Source organism: Empidonax traillii, unplaced genomic scaffold (assembly GCF_003031625.1).
Source record: "Empidonax traillii isolate 1590-97213 ecotype Southwest subspecies unplaced genomic scaffold, ASM303162v1 scaffold91:size2966241, whole genome shotgun sequence".
Lineage (NCBI taxonomy): Eukaryota > Metazoa > Chordata > Aves > Passeriformes > Tyrannidae > Empidonax > Empidonax traillii.
Window position 1 is genome coordinate 2373082 of NW_020955284.1, and position 13733 is coordinate 2386814.

General features: G+C 44.1%; 1 protein-coding gene across 1 annotated transcript in view; it reads right to left on the minus strand.

The window, feature by feature from the left end:
• CDH4 (cadherin 4) overlaps nucleotides 1-13525 on the minus strand; it is a 421930-nt gene extending 408405 nt beyond the window's left edge. The window contains exons 1-2 of the mRNA XM_027881637.1: nucleotides 13426-13525; nucleotides 11167-11278 (exon numbers count right to left, since the gene is read on the minus strand). Coding sequence (XP_027737438.1) covers nucleotides 11167-11278; nucleotides 13426-13491 — 178 coding nt within the window. The 5' untranslated portion in view covers nucleotides 13492-13525. The remainder of the gene's footprint in view (nucleotides 1-11166; nucleotides 11279-13425) is intronic.
• Between the last annotated feature and the right edge of the window lie 208 nt (nucleotides 13526-13733).

Genomic DNA, 13733 nt, shown 5'->3' on the forward strand with positions numbered 1-13733 from the left:
AAAAAAAAAAAAAAAAAAAAAAAAAAAAAAAAAAAAAAAAAAAAAAAAAAAAAAAAAAAAAAAAAAAAAAAAAAAAAAAAAAAAAAAAAAAAAAAAAAAAAAAAAAAAAAAAAAAAAAAAAAAAAAAAAAAAAAAAAAAAAAAAAAAAAAAAAAAAAAAAAAAAAGGGAAAAAGAAAAATCTTTCAGTAAACTTTGCACAGAGATAATCAATCTGCTATTCAGCTATTTGAACAGGCATCTGGAGTTTAGCATTCCAGAGCTCACTGAACTCCTCCTGATGAGGGTCTCTTCTTGTAGTTTGAACAGAGCACAGGGAAATCTTTGGGTGCAATCCAAACATTTCTGATAGTTGCAATCCTTGAATATTTCATCACTCCAAATCTTGCCTTGACCTATAGTTTCTCCTTCATCCTATCAACCACACACATATTTTTCTTCATCCTCAACCTGTCCCTTCTCTCCATAGGCAAAGGAAAAATACAAACAACATGAAAAATGCCTTTTGTATAATACCATTTACCCACATTTCTTTATCCTCTACAGAGGGTCAGAAGGAAGCACTGAATCAAATGAAAAATGTTCTGAAGCCCGTGAAAAGATAAATAAATGAAAGTTTAATTTCCCAAATAACTCAGGCACAAAATAAAAATATTTAAAGCTTCTGCAGATGAGCAAAACATTTGCCTTTCATGTGTAATTGTGTAAACCTTCTGTTTTCAAGGGAGCTAAGCAACCAGCCAGCAACAATTAGGCTTCTAAAAGGCAAGTAGCAAGGCACGCAGAACCTGAAACCATGACTTTTTCTGACTCCCTGGGGAAGCACTTTCACTAGGAGCAAAATGCTGGGAATCCTCTAGCCCTACTCTTTTTCCCCCCTAAACTGAGATGCTCCAGAATGAGATCTTATCAGCAGAGGGAGTCTCTTCCCCCAGCACAGGGAGCAGCAGGCATCTGGCTTTTTTCAGTTACCAAAAACACCCAGGCGTGACGGGCAGAATCGAAGATGTACTAACCAGTAAAATAATTTAAGTGTGGGTTCAGCCTCCTAAAAAGCTCTATGATTAATACAGATCTGATAAAAACACTGCAAAACCCAACTGGTTTGGGTAAGGCAAACACCTTGCTTTCCACACTTGAAAAGATGAGATGGCTCCCAGGATGGGAATTGGGACAAGACAAAAGTCAAAATCCCCAGCCATCAGGACAGTAGAAATAGGCTAAACCAGAGAGTCCCTACTCCACATACAGGTACAACACTCCACTTACTATTTTAGCTTTCATTTAATCCCATTCTATCACTCATGGTGAGATTAGTAACAGCTCTGTAAGTAAAAATGTCTTCTGAGCACAACTCCAGCACCTCGAGGGAACCCAGCCAGCAAATCTTGTCCCGTAGCCTGGACAGACCTCTGGTCCTGGGCATTTAAACAATCCAACTGAACAGAGAATTCCAGCAGCCCTTCCCCTCCCAGCAGTAATTTCTTTAAATTGAATGAACCTGTCCCAGGCTTTTAACCTGGATTGCTTCTAGATGGCAAAAATTCAATGATCTCAATGTTTGTAATTCTCATAAAAGTCAGAAGACTACTGACAAATGAAGACATTTGGAATTGTGTTCCTACAGATCCCAGATACATAACATCAAGACATAAAATGCTCAGCTTACAAGCCCCCCTTTAAATTTGGGTTCTTGCAATAACTCTACCCAGAGCATGTTGGGATGGCTCACGGTCAGAGCAGAAGGCTCCATCACATGGATTCTGTTTTGAACTGGGTTTGTTCAATGGGTTTAGTAACAGAGCAGATAAAGGAATGCAGCATACGCTTGTTACATTGCAAGCCATCCGCAAGCAGGATGCAACTGCAACACTGTCGGAGGTCAAGATTTGAAGGCAAAGCCATCCTAACAAGTCAGAGAAGTCTGATTGGAAAAAAAAAAAAAAGTGTCATTCAATAGAAGAAGAGCAAGGTAACATCATTCAGCAGCAGGATTAATCAACTACACATATAGAAAATGACTGGGTAGGTAGCAGTTCATCAAAAAATCATGTGGGAGGTTATACTGGATCACAAGCTGAACACGAGTCAACAGTGTCATACTGTTAAGAAAAAAAGCAATCATCACATTAGATAAATCAACTGGAGTACTGCCTGCAAAACAGGCTAAGTAATGCTCAGTGTCTGCTCAGCACTGCGAGCCCTGGCTGGCACCACCACAGCAATGTGGAGCATCAAGTGAGTAACGAAGGTAAGGGCTCAGAGGAGCCAGCCAAGCATGACACATGAAAGGGAACAAATGAGGGGTTCGGCCTACAGAAGCCAAAAAAAAAATATTTTCAAGAGTGCTGGGGGGAGAGGGGGAAAAAAAAAAAAAGAATTCAGCAATTGTTCTCTGTGTCTGTGACAAATAGCAACAGGTTTAAATTGCATCGAGAGAGCTTCAGCTTAACCACGGAGGAAGGGAAGGGAAGCAATATCATATATTGGCTTTGGTCCCTACAAATGGATCTTCAGGACAGCATCAGGGACAAACCTATTACAAAGGAGCTGCTTGTGCCCTGAGGAGGGAGAGCATCAGACACTATCCTGAGCTCCTCCAGCCCTGCTTCTCTAGGAGGCTGTGACCAACACACAGGGCCAGGTAATATCACCAACAGCTCTCGGTGACATCAGACTCACTGGAAGGAGCTGCATGGCCAGAGGCACCTACAGGGCAGGTATCAGACACTCAGGGTTGATTTTTACAGTTCTCTGTTCACCCCCACTGACTATATCAGGAAAAAATAGCTTACCGAATTTTATGCTTTAAACTAGTCCTGATTTGCATTTTATCAGCTCTAGCAATTTCTTTATTTTCCAACATTTTTCAAAGCTTGTATCTTGATGCTTTTCCTTCATATACCAGTAATTCTAATATGTTTCTCCTGCTACATGGTGAAATAACAGAAATTTCATTGCCCTGCCTTTTATGATTCTCTAGACATGAACTGACAGCATAAGCTGATCCATAACTTTGTGTGGAACAATTTTTGTAAACTTGACTATTTATCTTTAAAATAATTATGAATGTAGCAATTATCCAAAGACAATTTCATTTAAAAAGAATTGAAATTACTACTAGACAAACTCAGTGTAACAAAATTTTAGACTAAGGGTGATTTTTGTGAGTAACCTATGAACTGCTAGAGAATTGTGATTTATAATAGGAACAGTAATAGCCTTTAATGACTGCAGTGCTTCTGGGTATCAATGAAACAGCCTGGCTCATTTCAAAGCAGAAAGGGTATCTATTTTGTTTTTTTCCTCCTTCATGGGTGGCCCATACATATCTTCAGGGTCCTTGGAGAAGCTTCCAACATCCCCACAGTGTGTTCCACGCAGTGGCTGCTATTTCCATGCTAATGTTAATAGGCTGTAGCTTATGTGACCCCTCCAAGCAGCAGCTCCTGCACAGCACAACGAGTGGAGAGCTGAGCTACTGCCACCGGCTCTCTATTACAAAACCCTGGCAAGTGGCGAGGAACAGTGGCAGGAAAGTCAAAAAATAATTAAAATTTTGTATTGGAAGGGAGCAGAAAGCAGGAATCTGCAGAGGCTGGCAGAGGGAGATGCTGGAGCCCGGGGTCACGAGGCATGGGGCTGAACGTCGCTGCTTCCAATGACAGTGCAGCCCATATGCCAGAACATTTGCCACTGCTCTCTCCCTCTGTGCAACTGCAATTCAAAATTAATATAGAAATTAGGGGTAATGAATATAAGCAAGAAAAATCGTAAGCCTGTGGCAAAAAAAAGTAATCTGGTTCAACCCAACTGCTTTTCATATTGCAGAAAACTTGCTTGAAAAACATTCTCCTGAAAGGAGCGAAGGAGCCCGTTCTAATGTCAAATATTTTGGGAAAATGGGAACTCTGTATGTTCTCCTTTATTCTACTAAAAATAAAGAGGAAACCAAAAGCTTTTTCAATTTAAGTGTAACATTTCCGTATGCCAAGAGACAAACTATGCCTAGGTTAAGTCTGGACATTAATGGAAGCAAACAGCAGAGTGCTGGTCCCTGGTGTTTCAATTATTCTCTCTTTAGAGGTTATGCTTCCAAGAAATTAGAGAAACACAATTTCCCAGTAAGGATCGTGTTTTGCAGGGTGTTGCAATGTTTTTATTTAAAGCTGTGGGATTTGTGCTTGCAGAAAAGCTCAGTTCATCACTCTGCCTTCTCTTCTATTCACCTGCAAAGTGTTCCACAGGCTCAGAGCACAGAGGAGGCTCCTCTGTAGAGGTGGCCAGCACAGTGTCAGCCAGAGCAGGCTCCAGGACCATGTCCTTTTGGATTCAGGTATCTCCAAGGATGGAGACCTCATGACATCTCTGAGCTACCTCTTCCAGCGTCAACAACCCTCACATTGGGAGTTTCTTCCCACATTTAAGTACGAAGTCCTGCATATCCGTTTCTTTCTCTGTGCCCCACTGACAAGAACCTGGCTCTATCATCTTGACACACTCTCCCCAGGTATTTATAAATAATGATAAAGTCTCCCCCTGAGACTTCTCCTCTCCAGGCTAAATAATCCCAGGGCTCTCAGCCTGTCCTTTCAGAAATACTAATAAATAAACACTAAGTCAAAATATAAGAATCAATATAACACAGCATACTGAACAGCAAGAAAACCCTCCAATGGCAGGGCTGGCCAAGGACACTTCTGGGTTTTACCTGGAAAAGCAACACTGGGGGGCTCATTCAGGCATCAAAAGTAAAACTGAATGTGAAGCCAAACCCTCTCCAGAACCTTTGGCTAGTGCACAAAAGGTTTCCATACACAAAACCAGATAGAGATGGAGTCCATCAAGCCAGCAGAGACTCCTACTGCAGTGTTCCACATCAGGATCCTGCAGAAATCTGTCTCTAATCACTGCCACAGGTTCATCTCAAAGCTTTTGTCAAACCATTCAGAGCTGGAGTTCTCAGAGGCAAATACTGGTCTTTGTTTTTCAAACACCCCTTTCTGGCCTTAGTTTTTACTGTTTCCATTTGCCTAAAAAAGTCAGTTTGATACAGCAATAGCATCAATTCTGAATTTACCAGGAACCTCAAATTAAACAGCAACTCCCTTCTTTCCCTACGTTACTCAAATTTGTTCCATGAAAAAAAAATGTTAAGAAGCAGATTTCTAATGAAATCCTATCCTCTGTAGTTTTAATCTCTTCTTGCCCTTCAAATAAGACTTTTAAGTATTATCTATATTGCTAAAATATTCTATGAGCTGTGCACATGGCCCATGCTGCTGCCGAACCAAGTACTTCCCCAGCTTGAGTTTGCAATGAAATAAACCACCTCTAAAAAAACATTACACTCATTTCCAGGGTAGAAATTAAGGCAAAAGGAGGCCTGCACATAAATATCAATGAAATTAGGCAATGAGAACTGGCATTAGGTCAATGAAAATTAAGCAAGAAAATATTTCACTGCTAGAATAAATAAGTTTCAATTGCCACATGCAAAAACCATAATTTCCAGAATGCTTTCAGCATCTGCTCTGTAAGATCAGAGCTCATGAGCTCTGTCAGCGACAGTCAGTTCCTGTACAAAGAACTGCCTTTAAAATTAACATTTTCTAACCTTAAAAGACCCAACATTATCAGTCTGGAGTTCAAAACAACAGGTATTTCACAATAAATAACAAATTGATACTGTTCCAGACATGGTTTATTTCCTAAAAGCCTAAGCATAAATAAAGAAATTAATAAATTATTCAACAGAAATTGTTGTTTCATTTTCTTCCTTAATACATATTTAGAGTGCCTAATTTGAAGCAGTGCAGTTCTTTACCAGACAAATCCCTGAAAATAGAGAGAAGCTTCAAGCCTGTTGTTGGAGAAGCAGATTTATTCAGATAAAAATCAGTTAACTCCCCAGAATGCAGAAAAAAGTAATTTTACTTGGGTTTGAGGAATTTGGTTCAAAGCTCTGAACTAGAAAGCAATATATACAGTTATTAAACAGTGTAAGGGGATTAACTCTACTGAGTGTTATTGACTACTCCAGTCTCATTAAGTGCAATTTTATTTAGATAAAAACGTCATCTTAAGCATCATTTTTGTGTCAGAACTTAGATCTGAAGAACAACATTAAAAATAAATAGGCATCAGCAGTTCCCTGATCTGCAGCAGCTCTTTCTGGGGCCTCCCCTGGAACTCATGATTGAAATTATGGTTTTGATTTGCAACTTGCCCATCACAAGAAACTGCTTTTAAAAGAAGTTGTCCTGCAGAATGCAAGAAGTGGGTTTTTTTTGAGAGGCAGCTCCGCTGGAGCATGTACAGGCTTAACACAGAAAGCTGATGTCTGTCTGCCTCTTTTCCCTCCAAGAAAGGAATGAAGAAAGGTTAGGGAAAGAGTTCTGCATTCCCGGTGGACTCTCTCCTACTTTCAGATTTTATTAGGGAACTGTGAAGCTAATTACATGTACGATAACTTCAATAACTGCTTTTCATGCAGAATCACAGAGCAGAAAATAATGAAAACATGAATGGAAAAGCCTCTCTGCTTTTTCAACTCAGAGAAGCTTGGAGAAGGCCCTGGCTATTTCAGGCTGCAGCAGAGGAACAGAAACCCTCAAGAGGTGCTCAAAAACCCCACCAAACAAAGCAGAACAAAGCCCAGCATTCCCCATGGTCTTCCCTTTCCAAAAACACCTGTAAAACACACCAAGGGGCACTAAGAAGACACGAGCATGACCAGGGGCAGAAGAGGCCACACACCCTTCAGGGGCAAACCTTGACCTGCAGAACCCTGTGGGAACCAAGCTCCTACCAAAATGAACAGCAGATGGGTACCTGTGTATTTTTGGACTCTAAACCAAGGAAAAGCAGGAAGCCTACCCTATCTACTGTATCCCATGAAGACTGGGGATGCTGGAGTTCTTTGGTCTATCTGTTTTATGCCTTCAAAACAGTATTCACAGCCTTCCTGAGCTTTAACATTGGTTAGGAAGAGGGCTAAATAGGATGGAGGTTTTGAAAACTCATTGGGAGAACAAAAAAGCTTTCAACCAAGAACATCCTACCTTTAAAAAACTTAAAAGAGACAGCCTCCATACTGAATCCTTATTAAAAAACAGGTATTTCAGTATAGCTTTTATGCATTTTATTCGTTTCTAACACAAAATATGACTAGTAAAAATCCTAGTATGGAAGCAATTACATTTTTATACATTTGCATGAGCTTGGCTACCTTTGGTTTCATACACTTGCTTGAAGCAGAACATGCTGGCAGAGTTTATTCATCTTCCCCTGCGAAAATAAACTGTGCTTCCACACACTTTTACCCAAACGTAGCTGCCTACACAAGTGAAGTTATCCTGCTACAGCACTACAGGCACTGCTTGGGGTGGGCAACAGAAACATGAATCACTGTAGAGGAAGAGGTGTACAGAGAAACCAAAGAGGGGCTGCACATCCCAGCGGCTGGTGCTGTCTCCTGGTGGTAGGTAAAGCTGTGAGCGCTTTGGTTTAGGTGTATCTGAGAGGTGATTGCTGTACTGTGATGCTACTGCACCAGAGCAATAACGCATTTAACACCCTGATGTCATCCCATCCCCTCCCAGTTGCCACAGCCTCCCAGCGCGCCAACAAAACCTGGGCTTCTCATTTGATAAAATGTATTTCTTATTAATTACAATCTTTAAAAACCCTACCAAAAAAAAAAAAAATTGAAAAGGGCATAAAGTATCAAGAGTATCAGTCCCCCCTGGATCACGCTGCACACCACTTTTAGCATCCTGCTCCTTTTTCTCTCTTTCCCCAAGAGGCCACTAGACATCATCACTCCCCTGCACCGGAGTTCACACTCAGGGATCAGATCCCTGGGGTCACTGCTGAACTGCCTTTGGTGCAGCACTGCATGTCACTGCTCCCCACCCCTCAGGACCAATGTTCTCACCATGTTAAGTTCACATTAATAATTAACAAAGAGAAAAAGATACCCGTGCTGCAATCGTCCTCTGCCATACTGCAGGCTTTGAGATTTTCCCCTTAGGCTAAAGAAGAAGATAGTTAACAAACCTATTTTAAACATTATCGTGCATCAGTGATCAAGGCTAAGTTTATTATCCTGCAAGCAAATACAAAGACAAAAGAAATATAAGAGATTACACCCCAGTAACTTTCATTAAGAGATGCAGGGACGGCATTTCTAAGGAAGGCACTGGCTCCACAAATCACCTCAGCTAATACCCCATCATCAGGCCACAGGGCTGGCAGTGATGTGCAATATGTGGTATTTGTGGTACTGCTGGGGGAAACTATTTTAAGTCTAATTAACATGGAATTTTTAGAATGCAGATGCTTTTCATTTATACATAAAACAAAATGCCGTGACATTTCTCCCATCCATTTATCATAAACAAGTTAATTACTGTGTAACAAATAGCTCCTGCTAGAATCTGTATGTTTGGAGCATGTTTAGAGAGCTGACTCAGGCAAATAAGATGAACCACAAAGTAGTAGCTAATAGCTTACGGCATACTTATAATAAAACAATGACTCTGTAAAAGCTCTTGTTGTCAAATTAAGGCTAAGCTATTTCCATTGGAATAAGCCAATTATAAGCAGTCATTATCTATTTAACTTGATTCAAACCTAGAATACTATAAACACTTTCATTTTGATATGTTCAGAACACTGCATACATTTGAGAGCTGGATATTGCAAAGCTTAAAAAGGAGATGTTGGGTTTATTGTAGCTTATCCTGATCCATGCAACACCCAGACTTCCCCAGCTGGTGGAAGTTCACCACTGTGCTGAGCTCTACACACTCCTGGGTTTCTGATGAACAAGCCTTCAGGCAGTATAAACTGTCCCACATCTCCTTCCTCAGGACAAAGGGAGGATTATGCACCATAAAGACTTTACATTTGCTCACTGAAATCCCCCGAGAGCCATCTGAACTACATATACACTTCCCCCCCCCCACCTTCCAAATTCCATGAAAGCACTGACAGGTGAATTCCTGCCTCCTCCCCTTTTTTTTTTTTTTTTTTTTTCCCTTTCCTCCCAGGCAAACAGTCCCATTTGGCCTGAAGATGAATTACTGAATGCTGATGAATAAGATGGTGGTAGCTGGCAGCAAAGCTTTGCGTGGTAAGATGGTGTGAAACAGTACATATGTCAATCTATCAAACACGATAATGTAAGCAATCTGAACCCATTTTTGGTCTGAACTATTGTACAATACTTCACCCAGATGGAAGAAAGAGATAAACATTTTATGCTTCAGACACATCAAGTGTTAGGAAGTAAAATTAAACCTAAACTGGAAAGCTACCAATTTTACATGCTAGAGTATATATAAAAAAACAACACATGCATGAAGAAGAATCTTCTTGCCCATTATTGTATAAATTAATTAGATATATTTGCTTCGTATGATAAACAACAGCATGTATTTGACTGTAGATTAAAAGGTGTAAAGATGATAGTTTACTTATTAGCAAACACAGCATTTGCACTTTTTTCTTCCTCCTTGGGTTGACAAAATGCTTACAAATCATGGAACTTGTGACAATGTTATCGGGTCATGAATCTTACAAGTGGGGCATGGATACATAATGTCCACAGGGTGAGTTCAGCCTTAAATCAGAGGCAGTTTTGCCATGACTAATGTAAAACTACAACTGGTCCCTAAAGGATAATATTCAATGGAAATATATTTTCATTCAAATCAACTTGACAGCCTATGTAAATATAATTTCATATTTAAAAATGACCATTTAAAACTGAAGTGAAATGACAGCCACTGTGCTGTCTTGAAAGTCACTGCCAGTTAATGCCTCTAAAGAGACCTTCTGTTCCATCCCTGTTGTCCACCTCCATAAACACACAGCACAATTTATCAAGCACTAAACGGCAAAAAAATACTCTTCTGAGCAAATGTATTTATGATATTGCAGTCTGCAGTACTTGGAGAACATTTTTTATCAAATAATTTCCAAAGCTAAAAAAGCATGAAATCTACTCAGTTTCCAGACTGACCTGTAAAGCCACTGTAAATCTTCGGGAAAAAATTGGTATTATGTGTGTAAACGATTGGTATTTGGTCTCTTCAATGTTGCTGTATTCCTGGGATTGTCTGTGTCAGTTCCTTATTTGGTTACCTTTTAAACTAACAACAAACTCCCCAATGTCTACTGACTGATGCCAGGCCAGGCAAGAGAATTCCTAAACAGCAACACTAAGACAACTGGGCCCAGAAACAAAACGAATTGCCAGCTCATGTAGAGCAAAAATGTCCAGTCCTGGATTCTGCTGAAGCCAGAGAGAACACTGACAACTCTCCCTCTTTTCTGAGAAAAATCAAAGTAACAGAGCAGGTGTTTGCTCTAGAGGAAGACAGAAATCCCAGCTTTCTGGCAGAGAGATGCATGTGAGTAACTGTACTCAGGAGAAAGCAGCAAAAGGTTTATAAATCCTTGAGTAGAACATCGTTCTGATGTGCTCCCCAACTTCCTGGGGGTGCTTGGGGGGGTGGGTTTTGATCTTCAAAAATTCTTTTGGAGAAAGTTTAATTATTTTTAACTTGAAAGGGAGACAAATCAATACCCAGCATAATCTGTTGTTATTTGGATTACGAAGATGCCTCAGAGTTTACAATCACAAAACTGGTTATAATCCCGCAATTACTACAAAGCTAATTGGTAGTTTCTTTTTGCCTGTGTTTTCATGTTGTCAGTGGGGCAGTAATGAAAATGAATGCCACATTTGTGAACAGAATGTCTGTAGGCTTGTTTACCACATTTCCAACAACAACGTCTGCTTTATCATGCATTTCAAAGCAGGGATAATTTAGGGATCTCTGAATTTCATACATAAAAATACTTTCTAAAATATCCAGTGTAGAGCTCCTTCAGACGGGGTGGGAGTGGGAGACTTAAGAGTGAAGTGATGACCTCGCATACTACAGCAAACAATCCACCTGGAGCAGACAGCACACGGACTTCCAGTGATTCATCTGTATTCAAAACTGTGCTCAGGTAAACCACTTAGTGTTTCATCCTCCTACAAACATAATTCTGCAGACAATTTCACCATCAAAACCAGCATCTTTAAACCTCCTTTCACCTCCTGAAAATACAGTTATTGCAGAAGCTATTAAGCTTTTTATTCCACTTACCTTTGAGTAACTTCTGCCCTTCCATGATGTTTTGGGAGACGAAGGCTGTGTAGTCGTGCTCTGAGAAGCCAGGCTTGCATGTGGGTCTAACTGTAAGATCCCCATTGTGTGCCTGCAACAAACAAGGAAAATGCGCACCATGACTTTTGTCATTCGCAAAAACAATTTGTTACCCAGTGATGAGGTGCTTTAGCCACGGGCAAACCTGCACAGTAAGGCAGCGTGCAAGTAGAAGCTGCTGGTGTTAGAGTGTCTATCTGTTGGAGTGGATCCATACTGTAGCTGCAAAAATAAAATGGGCCAGCAAGTAGTTGCCTGACTACAAGAGAGCATTGTTTGTAGGAAGGCTGGGATACTGGGCACTGTCAGAAGAGGGGAGGAAACAAAGAGCAGCAATTCATCAGGGCGAGCTGTGCTCGCACTGGAGACGCGGAAAGGCCTGATGTTGCAACATCCAAATCACTGAGGTTTGCTATTGAGAAACTGGGCAAACCACAGGACAGAAGGGGGAAGAAACAGCCAGCTTACAGCAGGCTCAGGAGCCTGAGACCAGGTAGAGACACCCTTCCTTCCCCTTCACCCTGCACCAGCCTCCAAGACTCTGCCTGTTGCTGCCTCTGGGCCCCTCCAGGCTCCGCACTTGCCCCAGTAGTGGGAAAGGATGGAGGGGATCTCAATCAAAAACGTAACAATGCACAGTCTCATACACAGCGTGCCAGGATCCAGGGAGAAGCATCCAGCTAAACACTCAGCTACAACTTTGGACTGCACAGAGGGGATCGAGCCCCTGTCACAGGGACAAAGTAGTTCAGTCACAGCAGTCCAGGCTCCTTGGGATTCCCTGGCAAGAAAGGTCCCAGACCCCAACTCCAAGGAACTTGCTGACAGCACACAAGCCAGTGATTTATGCCTAGCGAGTGCCAGGTGATTTAGGCACAAACAAGTGCTGGTGGCAGGGGATTTCTAACGCGCCCGGGCTGTCGGCAGAGCCAGCCAGAGCATCGCTTAGCGATGCCGGCTGCACCTCCGACGCCTCCAGTCCCAGCCGCGCAGGCTGAAGCCCAGGGAGCGGGAGAGGCACTTCCCCGGGAAAGTGCAACTCCAGGCGTGCACCTGCCTCCCCTGGGGGAGCATCAGAGCTCCCCTGAGCCCCCCGAGACGCTCCCGGACGCAGACGATGCTGCATTAGAGAGAGACAGAAGGGAAGCGGAGCGAAGGGTCCTTTCGGATGAGCTTAGTAAGCAGAACGCAAGCCAACGTACTCGGCTAAAAAATCACGCTCGGGAGACGGATGCCAGCTACTGCATGGGAAGCGCAAGGAAGCGGCGGCTCTGTGGACTCTGACCGTCACTGGCAAGATGTTGCCATTAGGAAACATTTCAAAGGGTCTCGCTGAACATAACAGGCTTTGAATCTGAAATCACCCCATTATTACAGCGGTGCCCGCTAGACGAGAGCGCACAGGGGCTATTCCTGTGCACCCAGCAGCCTCCCCAGGGCTCGGGACATCCTCACACATTCAACTTGGCACCGGGGATATCGAGGCAGAAAAATAAGCGGCTCTTGTTCCCGCAGCCAGTGCAGCCCGAAACCCAGCAGCCGCCCCGCTCGCTTTGTAACACTGCAGCCACGCGTCCAGGCGCTTGTTGGTGTTCTACAGAAACCCCTTCATTTCAGACGGGGTGGGAATAAAACCCTAAAAATCCCAAACTTTTCAGACCATCACCACCCCCTCGCGAACACGGTCCGGGCCCACCCCGGTGGGTTTAGGGGCTCGCAAAGATAAGAGTTCCCGGCTGCTCCGCGGGGCGGGTGGCGGGGAGCGCAGCGCTGCGCGGCCGCGGGGGTACCGCGGGGCTCTGCGGGCGGAGCGGCTCCGCGCCGGGACGCGCCGCTGCCCGCCAAGTTTCTCTCCGGCGAGGCGCAAGCACGGAGGGCGAGTTGCGCCCGCACCGCGGAGGCACAGCGTTAAAAAAGATTATTTTTTTTTTTTAAATTAACAATTAAAGCTCGCAACGACGATGTTAAAAAGCGGGCGAAACAGCAGCAGCAGCATCACTCGCCACCCGAAAAGCGAAGTTGCGGCGGGGCGGCGCGGCGGCAGCTCCGGGCGGTGCGCGGAGCACCCCTGAGGGAGGGGGAATGGGGGATGCTCGCCCCGCTGTCCTTCCCCCCCCCCCCCCCCCCCCCCCCCCCCCCCCCCCCCCCCCCCCCCCCCCCATCCCCACCCCTTCCCCCGCCGCGGGGCGCCCCACTTACCGCCGCCGAGCCCCAGATGGGAAGGAGGAGCAGCAGCACCAGCAGCACCCTGGAGCCGGTCCCCATGGCCCCGCCGGGCGGGGGGGGCGGTGGCCGCGCAGAGCCGGAGCCGGGGCCGGGGGTCGCCGCTGCCGCCCCGCTCCGCTCCGCTCCCGCCGCTCGCTGCCCGCTCCGGGCTGCAGGTGAAGCGCGCGCCGCCACCACGCCCCGCCCCGCCGCGCGCGGGCACGCGCCGCCTTAAAGCGGCAGGCGCCGCCCCGCTGAGGGGAGGGGGACGAGGGCGAGCGTGAGGGAGGGAGGGAGGGAGG